Source organism: Anastrepha obliqua, chromosome 1 (assembly GCF_027943255.1).
Source record: "Anastrepha obliqua isolate idAnaObli1 chromosome 1, idAnaObli1_1.0, whole genome shotgun sequence".
Classification (NCBI taxonomy): Eukaryota; Metazoa; Arthropoda; class Insecta; order Diptera; family Tephritidae; genus Anastrepha; species Anastrepha obliqua.
The window spans coordinates 112,362,463-112,379,090 of NC_072892.1; the positions used below are offsets into that span (position 1 = coordinate 112,362,463).

The window sequence follows — 16,628 nt, forward strand, 5'->3', positions numbered from 1 at the left end:
TAAAAAAAGGTTTTATTCCTTACGAAAATAATAATCAAATGTAAAAACGTTTCTACTTTTCATGATAGCTTATTCACCTTTATTGAGATTTTGTAATAGCTTTCATTAATATGATTACGTCTTTTTGAACCTTTAAGACGGCTCTGAATGGTAAATGGTCTACTTTTTATGAGGTGCTTTTGTATGGCAGAAATACACTCGGCGAAAAACTTTTTTCTTTCTATTAGCAAAACCTTTTTATTCAATCATTTAATGTTCGTGCCCTAGGTAGTCATGCACCAACCCGTTCCGCTACGACGAACGCCTGGTTCAAAAAATAAAGCGCAACAAACATGTCATAACTCCTGGGGGATTCAGAAATCGTTAATAAAAAGTATTGAAAAAAACATTTGCTTTATTTTAATTCATGCATTTTTAAAAAAGTTTTAAAGGCCTGCGGACACGCAAGTTATGTTGATAGAGCCGTATAGCCGAAAATTCAAGAATGAATGAGAAAGCAAAAAACACATATTTTATACTTAAAGCATATGTTAAGGGCACTTCCAACTTTAATGAAATATGTTTTAACACACTTTTGGTGGTTTCCTTTGGGTAAAAATGCAACAAAAAATATTACTTAATACATTTTCTTCGATTACATTTAACCATTTTTAAAAATTATGTTTATTATTAAACTTTATTTCATTCCCTGTAATTCTTGTCATAACAAATTTTTTTCTATTTTCCATAGATTCCGGGGTAAAAAGCGTTCAAATAAAATTAAAATTTGCAAAACCGTTTAGCAAATCAAACGAAATTGCCAAGTAGCTACAAAACCTGAAACTCACAAGTTCACGAACATATGGAACACCCCTATGTGTACATACACTCTTTTATGCAAAATGCTTTAAATTTTCGCTTAGCACATAACTGTTAACTGATTTTTTTCGTTCTTTTCTGTGATTGATCCGCTCTGACAAGTAATAATTGGTGATCAATAACAGCAGCTGTGACTCACTTTTTTATCAAACGCGCAATTCACTGCCTTTAAAAGCCTAAAAGTTACCAGATATGGCACTTGGGTTAGTGCAGCTGTCTTTACGGCGGACAACTACTCTCAAATTAGGGAAAAATTATAATATTATATGTCTTGAAAATATTTTTTTTTTACATTTTAGCAGCATTCCCCAACCATTCTGAGTGTGCTTCTGGATGATAGAACTCAGTCCTGGCTGAATTTCATCGCAAAATATTCACTTTGGTAATTTTGTGGCTCACTTGAGAAAGCCTTACCCTAGAGCGTCCTAAACCGTGACGTTGATATAAACGTCCTATATTCGATTATCAGTGCCACAGAAAAAATTATTAGGAAATGAAGGTTAAGACAAGGTTTGATTTATAATACAACAAATGGCAATATTATTCATATTGGATATGCAGGCGCTTTTTAAATATTTATGTTATCAAAGTTCTTATTTCAATTTAGCTCTTTTTGCACTTCTTATCAATTTAAATGGAAATCCGTAACTGAATGTGGTGAAAAGCTATTGAATGCTAAGTATTGGGTTGGAGGGAAAGTTCTGCCGTATTTTATATAGGCCTGAGCTTTGTAGTTTTTCTTGGCTTGTGAGCCATTGGGATTTTTTTTGCCTGTTATATAATATAAAAGGAGTCCGTTTTTACTGCTCATCATTTACTAGTGATATTTAATATAAAAAACATGTCAGTAGATAAAGTGCATTTACGACACTGCGTTTTGTATGACTTCCAAACAGGTAGCAAAACATCAGTTGCATGCAAAAATGTATGTGCGGTACTAGGAAAATATATTGTAAATGTTCGTACTTATCAAAGTTGGTTTAGCAATTTCTTTCCGAAGATGTTTGTCTCCAAGAAAGTGATCGATCTCAATGACTATCAAGATGGACAATGGTGTTTTGCGATCCATGTTGGAAAATACTCCAGGATTAACAAGTCGAGAAACTGCAGAAGAGTTTGGCACTCACCATACAACTGTTGGAGATCACATTAAATCTCTTGGGTGTGTGTTAAAGCAAAGTGTTTGGGTTCCACATGAATTAACGAAAAATAATTTGTCTGATCGTGTAAAAATATGTTCATCACATCTGATTAGACACAATGTGAAGCCGTTTTTGGACAAGCTGATTACGGAAGATGAAAAGTGGGTTCTTTACGAGAATATGAAGGGAGAAAATCTTACTGCAAGCCAGGAACATTATCAACTATAGTTTCAAAACCAATTATCCATCAAAGAAAAGTACTGCTTTGTTTGTGGTGGGACAGAAAAGGTCCATTGTACTACGAATTGCTGAAAAAGGGAAAAACCATCAACGCGGATCTGTACTGCAATGAGCTGGATAAATTGAATGCGGCTATCAATGAAAAAATGCCACCACTATCGTCCAGAAATGGAATAGTGTTCCACCAGGATAATGCTCGATGGTGGCACAACAAAAACTGAATGCGTTAGGATGGGAAGTCCTTAGTCACCCACCGCAATCACCTTACGTTGCATCTGATTCAGATCTCTGACCTATTAGGTTAAATGGCTCACTTAGACAAATGTAATTCGTCCGTTGTGGTCTCTGACCTATTAAGATCTTTGCAAAATTACCTAACGGAAGAAAAATTCAAGTCTTTTGAAAGTGTTTCTAAGGTAGTTGCTGAGACCATTTTAACTCCACAAAACAGGAACTCACAGGTTACCTAAAAAATGGCAACAAGTTATAATAAATAACGGAGCATATATAATTGATTAATATTACAAACAGATTCAGTGGCTACGATTGCTGGGTCATGCCTTCTACAAAAAGCCTACAAAACAAGTTATGTTTGAAAAAAAAAATCTATTTTAGAAGAGAATTTTTTTAATTTTTTTAATTAGAGTATTCATGAACGATCTTCAATTATTGTATTACTAGACTTACCACTTTCATTTACAGTATTTTTGACCACACACGTCACTCTGTGCGCCGGTGACATAAATGTGTACTACATGTAAAAGAAAGAACACTTTGAAAGTGAACATTTAATAATAAATAAATAAATTTAAATGGAAAAATAAAGATTTTGAAAGTTACAAGTAACTTCAGCTTTTCCTTGAATCACAGGTTTATTTTAGTTCTCATCACAGCAATTTTCAATTTAATTCTGAAAAGCAATTCTTTCCATAGAAATATTCAAATTATTTTATATGAAATATTTATGTAGATTGACCGCTTTGTTCTGTACTGGTTTCATTACAGTTAACGCAAATACAAATTTTAATTGCCAATTTGGTGAACTCTTGGCAAACATTGAGGTCACTTTCGCTCATGCAGGGCCTTTCAAGCGTAAGTTTCTTTTTCAGCTGCATGTTCTCTTGGCAGCTGTCACAGTTCGATAACATCTCTTTTGACAAATATTAAGTAGAAATAAATTGCTCACCGAAACGACGACGCAGTACACCCATAGCTTTATAGGCTGTATGGCAAGTAGCACCGTCTTGTTGCAACCACATGTTGCGGAGATCACGTGCTTCAATTTCCAGAATCACGGTATCAAAAAGTCGTTTATCATGGCGCGATAGAGTTCGCCATTAACTGTTACGTTGGCGCCACCCTCGTCTTTGAAGAAATGTGGACCGATGATTCCTCTAGCTCATAAGCTGCATCAAGCGATTGTTTTCAATGGATCTAATGGCTGTTCTTGAAAGTCTTCGGTTTGCTCTTCAGCCCAAATATGGCAATTTTGCTTATCGACGTAACCATTAAACCAAAAATGGGCCTAAGCGCTGAACACCATAAGTTGGTCAAGTTGGTCTGAGTGCGCCATGAAACTTTTTTGCAGTTCGGCGATTTTCGTCATGCAATTGTATGATTTGTAAACATTGTTGAGGCATAAGTGCTTCCATGATCAAATGTCAATGAATACTGGAAAAAATTATATATGTAGTTTGATAATAGTCAGGCGCGATCTGTTCAAAAAACCCTATTGGAAAAAGTACCTCCAATCTGATGACCCTTTATTAACAAGATTTTTCCTCTTTTTTTTGCCTGCTGTTAATGTTATGAATACTGGCGATAAGTGGTTCCAATAGGGTGAAGTGGTATGCTACATAGTAAGCGTAATAGTCAATATTTGAAATTTCTAAGGAGAAGCATTTTTCTTTATTCCTCACCAAGATCGCCCGGTAGCCTTTGAATTATTTCTGTGTAACCATTTTGAATATAAAATTTAGGTTAACTACCAAAAAGCAACTGAATATTTGAGAGACAACATTCGGCGTGACATTGTCTTTATAGAGCCACAATTAGGCCTAAACGCCAACCAAAATTACAACAAAAGAATGAACATCTATCTATGCATAAGCATGGATGGTGGGGATGTTTCATTTGGAAAATATAATTTATCATTAAAAAATTGTACTTCTAGACGAGGGAGAGTTAATTAATTTCCATTAAAAATATGTACTCAGTTTACTTTGAACTCTTTTGATTGTGTTATATGCTAAATAAAAACGAAGCTCGCACTTGAAAGACCCTCTAGTCCCCTACGCATCACGCGTCGATGCTAGTCATACTTATGGACACAGTTGTAAAACCACAAATACTGCACAGAGGTGGTCATTCATCAATTTACTTACATGCGCTTGACTCATCTAATATTCGTGTGTTTTGTGGGATAAATCGTGAAAAAAGGCATGTCCCAGATTGAACATCCATTGTGGCGTATAGAAAATGAATCTACCATTACAATGGAAGCTGAACAATCCCTGCAGGGAAAAATACCAGTTATGAACTATAATGCTAACAGTTTACTATCCAGCTCAAGCAGTTCGAGATCTACCTGTTTTATATGTTAGCAAGTGGGATTTTTAATCGGCGATGTCTTACAGCACAGCAAAGTACCAGTTGAAATACTAGTTTATGCTAGCCAGAAAAAATTATTTTCCTATATATTTATAAAATGACCAGTTTTAGATCAGTGAAAATAAAAAAAAACACATCCATGCTCCTCGATTCCAACAATTTAAAATACACTATTACATATTAATTTTTTTTCCAATTAATTTGAATGAAATTTATTTCTGGTACAGTAATTAATTAAAATTCAAATCTAAATTAAAGCAAATGCTTAAAAAACGCAATTAAAGAAATAAAATCAGAAGTGGAAAAAAGGAATAATAAACTTTGTCGAATGCCATAATGTTGCAAGGCTGCATAAAGAGTGAATAAATTATAAGCAAATATAAATTAACTGATGTCTTTATTTGAGTGATTTGGATGGAGTTATTTTTTTCAAATAAATGTAGTCATCAGTACCTACTTATAAATAATCCTTCAAGCGTTGCACTGGTGCTTTCATAGACAAGCCTTAAACTTTCTTATTAAAAAAATATATCAACTAATTTACGGACAAACTGATAATTTTCTACTGGTATGATTCTAATCCTTTACGAACTAGTATGACTTCCTCTATTAAATACCAGTCTCTGAACTAGAAGACTTCCACACTAATTTGATTTTTCCCTGCAGGGATGTTTCAATGTAAGCGCGTGCTGTTGTCGGTATTTACTTAGTCTAGCCATTAATTCTGTGACAAATTTTACAATCCGTTTTTTTCTTTTTTTTTTTGGATGGATTGTCTACTATTAAGTTATACTCAGTTTCGTGGCAAATTTCCCTTGTTAACAAAGAACAGGGAAGCTGAGGAACTTTGCGTTACAAAAGTGTGGGAAAAGTGCAAGTGCAAACTTCATATTTCGAAAATGCTTACTTACCGGGGCAAAAGAGTACCAAGGGGATGTCTTAGAAAGCGTGATGAAGCAGTTGAACAGTACTCTCTCCAGTCCATAAGGCCAAAAACCACCCAGCAGTGACTAAAAACAATATTCTTGAGTTCATAGCCGCAGAAGATTGGCCGTCTATAAATCCAGATCTGGATCCATTGGACTACAGTTTGTGGTAAGAATTGGAGAACATGGCCTGTCGAGGGCCTCGCAGAAATTTGGAGAGTCTCAAACAATATTAGTTTCGAGCAGCGACGTCAATATCCATGGAAACCGTACGTGCTGCAAAGCTAAATTGCCTAATCGTTTAAAAGCTTGTGCAAACGCAAATGGTGACCATTTGGAATGAAAATTAAAACTAACAATTTTTTGTTTTTAATATTTATATGATTAAATAAAACTAGCTTCAATAAAACAAGTACTATAATTTCGTATCTATAGCGAACTTAACTTGTAACATTTCTTATAGCAGGACGACAATAATAACATTTTTGAGGAATAAACTTGTATTTTTGCATTTTCTGAATATATTCCGCGAACTACAATGAATAATATATCTCCATATTTTATATTGCACGGTGGTGCAAAATTAATCAGCCTAGCAGAAGAATAATAATTTTCGCAATTGGCGTCGTACGTCAATCAAAGTTGGGACTTGTGAACTAAATAAGCTCAAAGAGACAAGCCATCCATTGGTCAAAATACAGGGTCGGGCACTCGAAGTGTAACCAACTTCAGACCGCTCGCGCAGCTCATGCACGGACATCAGCTGTTTATTAGTTGGCTAAGTGACAGCTCAGAGTATTGTTTACAAGCGTTTACAAGTTTTTGTTTATCGCACCATTACTTATTACAATGATACTGGTAGCATCACGAAACTTCATCAAAAGACTGCAACGTCACGTAAAATGGTTCAAAAAGTGAAGAAGTGACTTGAGTGCAATCCCCGAAGAAATCCCAATCAAATGGCGAAAGAAATGAAAATATCTGACCCTAGCATCTGCCGCATACTGAAAAATGATCTCAAAGTCAAGTCTAACTAGATCCAAAAGGCGCATGATCTCACACCAAAGCAACAACAAGTCAGCGAAGGAGTTGCTTCGCTTGGCCGAAAGCGGTCAATTTCCTAACATTCTGTTTTCTGATGAGAAAATTTTCTAACTGACTAATTCGTAAATTCCCAAAACGATAGAGTTTATTTGACCGACTGTTCATACCAGAATTTTAGTCATCGATGGGCTATCAGGAGGCAGCACCCTGTAACCACAACTGTAAGCGTAGATGGGCGCTCTCCAATCGTTTTCATCGATCCTGGCGTCAAAGGGAAATGCGAATTACTATCGAAAAAGGATTCTGTACGTTGCTTTGAAGCCGTGGGCAAACAAGCATTTCGGTGGCAGACCAGCACAAAACTCGAGTGAACCAAGAATGGCTGAAAAACAAGGTTCCGAACTTCATAAGGTCCACACATTAGCTTTCAAATTCACCAGATGCGAAGCCGATGGATTATTCTCTTTGAGCCGTTTGGAGAGCAAGGTCCGAACTAAAAGCTTCACCAGTTTCGAGGCACTGAAAAAAACCATTGTGCGCGAGTGAGCGAAAATACCTACAAGTCACATTCGGGCAGCATGAGATTCCTTTCTGGACCATCTCAAAGTCATAGTCAAGGCAAATGGTAGTCATATCGAGCAAAAGTAAATTGATTCTTAATTTTGTATTATTTTCACACATTTTTTACTTTAAATTGATCAAAAATAATTGTCCCAACTAAATGTACACATATGGCATTTTTAATTGGTTACACTTCAGGACTTCCACCACTAAAAATCATTTTTTTTAATATATTTAGTAAAAAAGTTATTCAAAAACAAAATTGGATGGTTAATTTTGTGCCATGCGCATGTTAACATGTTGGTGGCATATCATTAATAAATCATTTCTCCAAAGCTGAAGCCAATCTAATAAAACGGAGGGCATCATTGAATTTAAAAGTTCTCAATTAAGTAAGATTACCTATTGCAAGTTTTGCCCAAAAAAGAATTTAATAATCCGAACAAGTTGCAGTCGCGCAGAGCCTGAAGTCTTCTTATCGTGGTATACTGTAAATATCGTGCTTCTTGAAAAAAGAAGTCAAGAAAGGGAAGATCACATCTTCATCGGAAGGACTAAGTGCTGTTGGACCTGACCGCGGCGGGGTATTCTGACTGGCACCAGCGAGCCCAGGACAGAAGCAGCTGGCGCGCAATTTAGGATTCAGCCAAAACCTACATACGGTTATAACACCACCTAAGAAGTAATAGTGTAATTAAGTAATGTATACCTTCTTTTATCAATTTGGTTCTTGGGTTAAAAAAATAAATAATTATTCGTAGACTTGTGTTAAAAATCGAAAATTGTGTGATGGCAGTGTCAGACTTTATTTGTATTCACACTAATGTTGCCGTACCTGAAAGCATAATTTATACATATATACATATATTATTTACAATACTTACAAGCAATTTTCATTGCATCACTCCATTATTTCATTCAAAACAGTATAAAGTTAGTTTGAGTAAGATTTGATTTTTATTCTACAAATTACACATCTACAAATAAATTAAATTTCGTTCGATAAACAGATTGGTTGACTTTGTGTTAGTTATACATACATACAGTTATGTCTTGGTATACTTTTTATTATTTTTTTTTTTTTTAAACTGTTTGCTTTTTGTTTTTTGTTTTTGTCTTTATAACATTTAATTGAAGAGATGTCGTTGCGTTCAATAATTTTATTATCTTTCTTATATTTACCAGCAATTTTTGCGACAGCCCGATTGTTGTTGGTAAGAAGGTGTAAATATTTACAAAGACTATTATAAAAATATCAATAGTAATAACAGCAAATATGTTTTATAAATTCAGTTTATTTCCTTCAACACGTCCATTTCACTCTAAAACAAAAACAAGAAAAGAAATTGAAAACAGGAGGCCTTGGCACTTGTGGTGGCACCATAGCTCGTGTGCAGGGATAGAGATATGGAAATGTAAATGTTGACAAAGAGTTTGCTTATGCTTAGGCATAGCAGCAGCACATCTAACAATCACTTAAGAACAAACAAGCTCATACATAATGGAAAATGTGCTCTCTAACGAAGTTGTTAAACCAAAAGAGCTCAACTGTGGCTCCATGAAATTCGGTCTCACTTATTTTTTTCTAACAAGCCGTACACTCTTGCTAACATCGTCCATGAAAATCCAACATACATATATTGCAAAGTATTAGACGTATCGGGTTTGTTTAGACGTGCAACCTTATGCGCCTAACTACGCACATGTGTGTATGTATGTACATACGCTCTTAATGCTGCCCCAGTAACAGCAGTTTCACATGAAAAGCCGACACACAAAAGGACGGCACACATATTTTCAAAGCAACACACACAAATTTAGGTACTAAAAGCTAAGTATTAGCTCAGCATTAATTACACTGTGCAACAACAGCGCTTTTCACATACGAGAAAATCGATTTGTATCCAATATATGAGCTCAGTTGTAACAAAGTAGGTCTGCATTTTTAGTTTTCTGAATTTGTTTTTTACGATTTCACGATTGCAGTTAGGATTTAGGACTTCAAAAATTATTATGAATCTCGAAGTGTTGGCAACAAAATTCGTTCTCACACCGAAAAGGAATGAGCATCGAGCGCTGATAGAACTATTTAGGAGACACAATCGATGTGGATGATATGTGGTCACCATAGCCACACTCATCGATGATTCACTATCAATGTTCTATCTGATGTGCTGAGAATGGGCAAGCTACATTTTCTTTGTCTCGATAAGAAAAGTAATGAATGCAAATAATTTAGTAAGGGCAATTTGGCACTTGCAAGATTTTGGGATCATTTCACTAATTTTTTTCTAAAAACCATTATTTTATTATTTATATTATTTGTTTTTTCTTAAGTCTAATGATTCCTTAATACTGTGTCAAAATTTTAAGCAAATCAGAAAAAAACTGACGGAGATATAAAACTACAACTGAAAGAGTTTAGTATGGCCAATTTGGAACTAGTAAGATTTTAGGCTCATTTCCCTGGTTTTTTTTACCAATATTGTTCCTAAATATCACCGCACGGATACCTAACGGGCACTGTCCAGTAAGAATTGCCACAAAATTTGAGAGTTGCAGCTTTGTTGGTCTTAGAAGTTTCCTCGAGCTCCTGCGTCTCCCAACTTTGCACGTTTGCACACTAACCTAGCTGAGTTGATGATTGGTCTATCTTTCCAGAAGCAAACCAGAAGTTATCAAGAGAACCCTAATCTTCTTATTTCGCGGTGAAATCGTCGCTTATTATAGACTCATAATAATTTCTCAAATCTCAAAAGTTTTTTTTCTTTTTTTTTCATTTAAAAATTCCGCTGTCCTGATGAGAGTTAAAAAAACGCGCAAATTTACTACAATTCACCCCTAATTACAAATACATATCGATTTTCTGGTGTGTGATACAAAAAAAGTTCAAATTTGTTACACTGTGTTATTTATGCTTGTCGTCGCCCTGTGTTCGCACTTGTAAACATCACAGCGGGTAACCACGCCAAAAGCAATTGTGTCCAGCAGAGAATAGCTTCAGTACCACTGCCATACAGGGACGTCGCGTGGCCCACACTACAGAGCGCATTCTCATATTGACGACAGTTGGTGAAGTGCTTCTCATCCGATAACGTTTTAGCTGTGTCGCGTGCAAATTTAGCCGAATTCTTGTAGCATTTGTAGCGGGCACTATTGTAGATACAATTTTCATAGGCATGTCGAGCGCTGAAAGAGACAAAAAACGTATGTAGATGAAAGATTATGGAGGCAAGCTGCAACTTTTAATTAAACATGAAATACAATGGCAGGGTAATTTTCATTTATTGGAACTGTAAAATCGAAAACATGTACTGTGCTCATACATGCACAGATGCATACACAACCATATACATATAAGTATGTATACTGCAATCGAAACACCTTGTTTGAACAACCTTTTGTTTACCTTTCTACCAGGTTTTTCTCGCAGCCGAAGTAGTGCATCTCCTACATATTTTCACTACCGGCAACTCTTAAGTTGAAGATGACAATGCCGTAATCTCAATTCTCAGAGTTTATATCGGCACTATACCAGTTAGAATAATTACCAGTCAGAGCAATACCACAGTGTCCAGGCACCCAAATATGACAAACTTTGTTGTATTTTGGAACACTGTTCAGTTGTGTCTTACATTCACTAACTAATTTCGGCGTGGTTAGCAAGGACTCTTAGTACAGCTTGACTGTCACTACAAATTCCAATAGTACTACCCCGCCCCTTTTTCTCAATTAGCTAGTATTGTACATTCAAGATGGCATAGACTTCTATTAAGAATACCGTAGTCATCTGTCCTGTAGCGTAGGAGTATCTTAGTTTCTTCGTCTAAGTATCATCCAGATCCGCTGCCATCACTGATTTGACCGTCAGTGTAAAAAGTGTACTAAAATCCCGTTAATAGGTTCTCTGGACTTAACCATTGATCTCTATGTGGAATAAAAACGTCACACTTACTATCGAAGCTAACGTAAGGCACCCGATTGTCCGCTGGCATCAACAATGTGCACAGCTTCGGCAACTGGTGGCATGCCTGACAGTGGCCAGTGTCTTCCTCGTTTCCCCAAACTCCGTTTAACTTGAGCCTATACGCCACCTTCATCGCTTCCTTCCAGATTTGAAGATCTAGAGTCTGCCGCATAGGCTTGGATGTGTCCATTTTCTTGCAGATTATGCAGAAGAGAGTCCACAACAAAGCACCAAAGTAGAGGAGAGAATACACCGCCTTGTGGGCAGCCCTTCTTAACCTCAAACTAGACTCCTTCATCGTTTTCTGCATCTGAGATAAGCAGTCTCTTGGATAGTATAGAGTGCATCCATCTGACAATGACTTCTTCTACTCCATACCCTCTGATAGAAGAGCACATAGAATCAAAGGTAGCATTATCAAAAGCTCTTTAAATGTACAGAAATACACCAAGAGTGTACTATTTTAATTCGAATCCTTTCGATTATGCTGGCGCACTCATAAAGAACCGATTCACAAGATGTTCCTCTTTGGTAAGCGTGTTGTCTGACATTGAGAGGGTTGCAACTTAGAATCCCTGCCCTAATGTATTTCTCGACCATACGTTCCAGACTTTTAAGCACACGAGAGCGGGTTCAATAACTACCCGTATTAGAAATGAAGACACCATTTTTACAAAAAAAAAATTATTTTTCAACATAGTCCCCTTTTAGAAAGATACACTTCTCTCAACGCTCCGGCCATTTTTTAACCCCTCAAAAAAATAGGATTTGTCAAAATAGACCAAAATACGTCTCTGTCTCGGCGATAACTTCCTCGTTTGAACTAAATTTTTTCCCCGCAGGGAACAGGTAGCCAGATCCGGTGAATACGTGGGGTTCGGCAGCAATTCATAACGCAATTCATGCAGTTTGACGGCGGCAACTCCGGATGAATGTACTGGTGCGTCATCGCGGTGAAACAACACCTTCTTTTTCGCCATGTGCGGCTGCGTTTTTTTAAATTTTTCGAGAAAGCGGGCCAATAACTCACTGTAGTATTGCACAGTGATCGCTCTTCCTTTTTCTAAAAAATCCATGAGGATGACGCCGTTCGCATCCCAAAAAATCATCGCCATAACCTTTACGGTGAGGCTATTTTCGCCTTCTTTGGAGCGGACTCACCAATAGAAATGCATGGTTTTGATTGTTGCTTAGTTTCTGGTGAGTAATGCTGAATCCAGGTTTCATCAACGGTGACAACTCGATGCAAAAGTTCCTTCGGATCTCGCTTAAATTGATCCAAACACTGCTTCGAAGTCGCATCCGCTTGTTGCCCACTGTGAGCAATCGCGGTACCCAACGAACCGACAATATGTTCATCGCCAACTTATCATGTAAAATATTAATTTCCGTTCCGATCGACACACCTATTATGACCTCTGTTACATCGCGCACTTTCTTTCATCGATCAGCGAGAATCATGTCGTGGACTTTTTGAATGATTTCCTTGGTAGCCCCATCAAAAACGGATATTCGCTCACGTTTAAATTCGTTGAACCAATATCTAACTGTGGTCATAGACAGCGTCTAACTTTGCTTTTATCTCCTTGCATTTTTCCCCATCCAAAAATAAAAGGCGAATTACCGAACGATACTGCCATTTTTCCACCTTAGCGAAAATCGCGAAATACGTCTTACTCGAATAGCTGCCAAATCCAAACTAACCTATCAATAAGTCTGAAATTAGTTTTGCCGTCGTTTGATGGCAGCACAAGATGCTAACAGCAACTCCCCTCAGGAATGCTCTCTATCATCAAACACGAGTACTTATTGAACCTCGTAAACGATATCAGGCTTATAAGTCTAACATTCTTTGGTAAAGCATAGTTGTCTTTGCCTGGCTTTGAGACAAAGACAACTTTAACCAGACGCCACGATTGTGGAACATAAGCGTGCGCAAGACATGCCGTAAAGATTCTATTCAGAACCTTCATTAGTTGCTCTCCGCCACTCTTGAGCATGATGAGGTAAATCCCTATATGCAATAAACCAATCACGTCTGCTGGTAGTTATACTGGCATGATCAGATTGACTGATGGAACTTTGGCCAACAACACTTCTGCAGCCAGGGAAATGACTTTGAGTCAGTATAAGTACCAACAGGTTCGAGCAGTGAGTCTAGGATAGCCATCCGGTCCTTTTGAAGGACCTTGCACAACTTCGCTGAACTCTTCCGATCTTCCAGTTCACTGCAGAAGCTACTATAAGAGAACGTTATTTCATGCCGCTCGTGCAAGAATTGAAAGCAAATGATAATCGTTTGCGTCAGATTTTTATTTATTGGTCTCATTTTGATTTGTTATTCAGATTTATTAGAAAAGTAGTCGAAATTATCTACCAGATTATATAATATTAAAAAAAAAACAATGTATTCCAACATAAAGTTACACGAAAAGTAAAAAAATGACAAATCTTTTTACCAACAGTGTGTCAACTGATTATGTCACATATCCCGCCCATTCACTGGTATAATACGTAACCTTAAGCCTTAGTAGCCGCCAATTAATGTAAAAAAATATTTCCATTCGATGATGAAAGAAATATCAATAATGAAAAAACATCGAAAATAAACCGCTAATTCCACAAAAATGAAAAATCGACGGAAAATCATTTGATGCGGCCTAATTGTATCTCCCCATACTAAATAAATCACCCATACTAAATAAAACAATTGCTTTCGTGCCACAATTCAACCGATTAAAAATCGATAACGCAAAACTTATCGGTAATGAAAAATTATCGATAGCGAATAAGGAACCGATAAATCTACAAAAATTTACAGTCGGTGAAAAATAGTTTTGCACGCTCAAATTATATCCACCTATATTAAAGGTGGCCCGCCGTAGCCGAATGGTTTGGTGTGTGAGTACCATTGGGAATTCACAGAGAGAACGTAGGTTCGAATCTCGGTGAAGCACCAAAATTAAGAAAAACATTTTTCTAATAGCGGTCGCCCCTCGGCAGGCAATGGCAAACCTCCGAGTGTTTTTCTGCCATGGAAAAGCTCCTCATAAAAATATTTGCCGTTCGGAGTCGGCTTAAAACTGTAGGTCCCTCCATTTGTGGAACAACATCAAGACGCACGCCACAAACAGGAGGAGGAGCTCGGCCAAAACCCCAAAAAGGGTGTGCGCGCCAATTATGTATGTATGTATGCATATTAAAGGAACCATCCTGTAAAACAATTGCTTTCGGGTCATAGTTAACCATTCATAGAATGCTTTTCTACATACGAATATGCCACATTTGTATTTTTTTTTCGACATGAGCATGAAAGAACTTTATCATTTACCATGATATGACCATTCGCAAATAAATACCCCTCTGGCTTTAACAAAATTTTATTTTGTTACTTACCAGCAAAACTCCATGAACTTTTTAGTGACATTTGTTTGCTCGCCATGCAGCTCTTCGGTCAGTATTTCCTGGAAATTGCGTGTACAACGCATCCAGTCATCTTGTATATAACTGAAGCAGTCCTTGTGCTGTAAATAATCTGCAAATGTGTATAATAAAATCGAAATATAAAACTTTAATGTTGCCACTAAAACCAGAATAAACTAGAGAAATATAAACAACATTTCCACATCAAGTATGTAATGAACAGCGTATGTTCACTTTTAGTTAACTATGTTCACCTCGCACAATCGCACATTAAAGTTGACTAACTTTTTGTGAATACCATATATATGTATTAGTATGGCTGTATATGTGTGTATCTGCACTTATGGATGAAATAATATGTACGCACCAAAATTCGACAAATTTTCATCAAAAATTCAAACTTTTTAATCCGAATTAAAAACATAAAAACTAGGTACGCATTTTAGCCTAAAAAGTTCAAGTTTGAAAATTCTATCTAATTTATGGTAACTTTTTTTTCTGACGGTGTTACGCATTTTCTCCATGTAATGAATGCAATACGATATGTGAATGGCGGTTCTATTATTTTGTCCGCAAATGTTCACATACATATGTAAATCTATGCATCTCCCTTGTGGGTCACCTTCGGTAGCGTGTGCATCTTTGATCTCAGGCATGTTGTAGATGCGAGCTTGTCAATTAGATTTGTTCATGGCTTACGTGGAGGGTCATTAGGATACAGGCAGAAAGTAATCAATATGTCACGTGCGGAATTAAAGGTGGCGCAAAAAACTACCTAGCTTTGTTGTCTGATGGTTACTTTTGTCTTGTCTCACCGTGAACAGCTTAGGCAGCTCATTTATCTCAGCTGTTGGTAGGAAGCTCTGAATTTCTGACACTATCTTCTTCTTTTTCTTTTTTAAGTGTTGCATGTACATAATTTATTCACTTACTTATTCATGTATGTAGTGCGAAGCAAGACTATAGTCTTTTAGAAGTTCTTCAACTTATATAAATTTTCGCAGAATAACATTTCACACATTCAACTGACATTAAAATTGTAAAAGTAATAATAGTAAAAAACAGGTAGTTAAAGATAAAATGAGAATGAGTAAAGGAAGAAAAAAAGTGTTTAGTCTCTCCACAATACTAATCCAAGCAAAACTGGTATTGTTTTCTACACTTAAGAATAATGCTTAATTCGTTCTCTCCTCACTTAAAAGACTCAAAATACAGAAATCTTCTTAAGTACAGTATTTGGTTACAGTCCTAGATAGTAAATTTTCTTTAGGAAGCTCCATAGTTCGCATAAGACCTCTAAAGCTTTAAAATCGTATTCCGTTCGGAGTCGGCATAAAAATTGTAAGAGGAAGTCGGCCAAGTATCTAGCAAAGAATATACACTCAAATTATATATTATTTACAGTGGAACCTCGATAAACGATTTTGGAAGGGCTGAACAAATGCTTTATTATATTTTTAGCTTCGTTATGCTTATAGAATATCTAAATCTCAATACAATGAAAAATTCAAAATTACTAAAACAAAAATTCGTTACAAGTATAATTTGTGTTTTTTTTTTCTTTGCACTCAATGCACTACACTTCGTTATATAGAGGATTTTGCGAGCATGAATTAAAACGCCAACATTTTCAGAAGATTTTCATCGCCAAAATTTCTACGATATATCTATGGTGCATCATATGGTAAATCTTTGGCATCACCGGGTCACGTACAACTTGTCCCAGTGCTGCCTGGAATGTCGCTTTGCACTTACTTTCCATCGACTTTCACGTAATTGCTGAAAATTGCTCGAAAAGCAATCAGTTTACAGAATGTTGGTCTCTGGAGGCAATCCCTCACGGAACATAGTAGCATT

At 36.5% G+C, this 16,628-nt stretch overlaps 1 protein-coding gene across 1 annotated transcript in view; it reads right to left on the reverse strand.

The window, feature by feature from the left end:
- Nucleotides 1-8,476: 8,476 nt before the first annotated feature.
- Nucleotides 8,477-16,628, reverse strand: part of LOC129250256 (uncharacterized) — a 40,186-nt gene continuing 32,034 nt past the window's right edge. The window contains exons 3-4 of the mRNA XM_054889895.1: nucleotides 14,745-14,883; nucleotides 8,477-10,570 (exon numbers count right to left, since the gene is read on the reverse strand). Coding sequence (XP_054745870.1) covers nucleotides 10,294-10,570; nucleotides 14,745-14,883 — 416 coding nt within the window. The 3' untranslated portion in view covers nucleotides 8,477-10,293. The remainder of the gene's footprint in view (nucleotides 10,571-14,744; nucleotides 14,884-16,628) is intronic.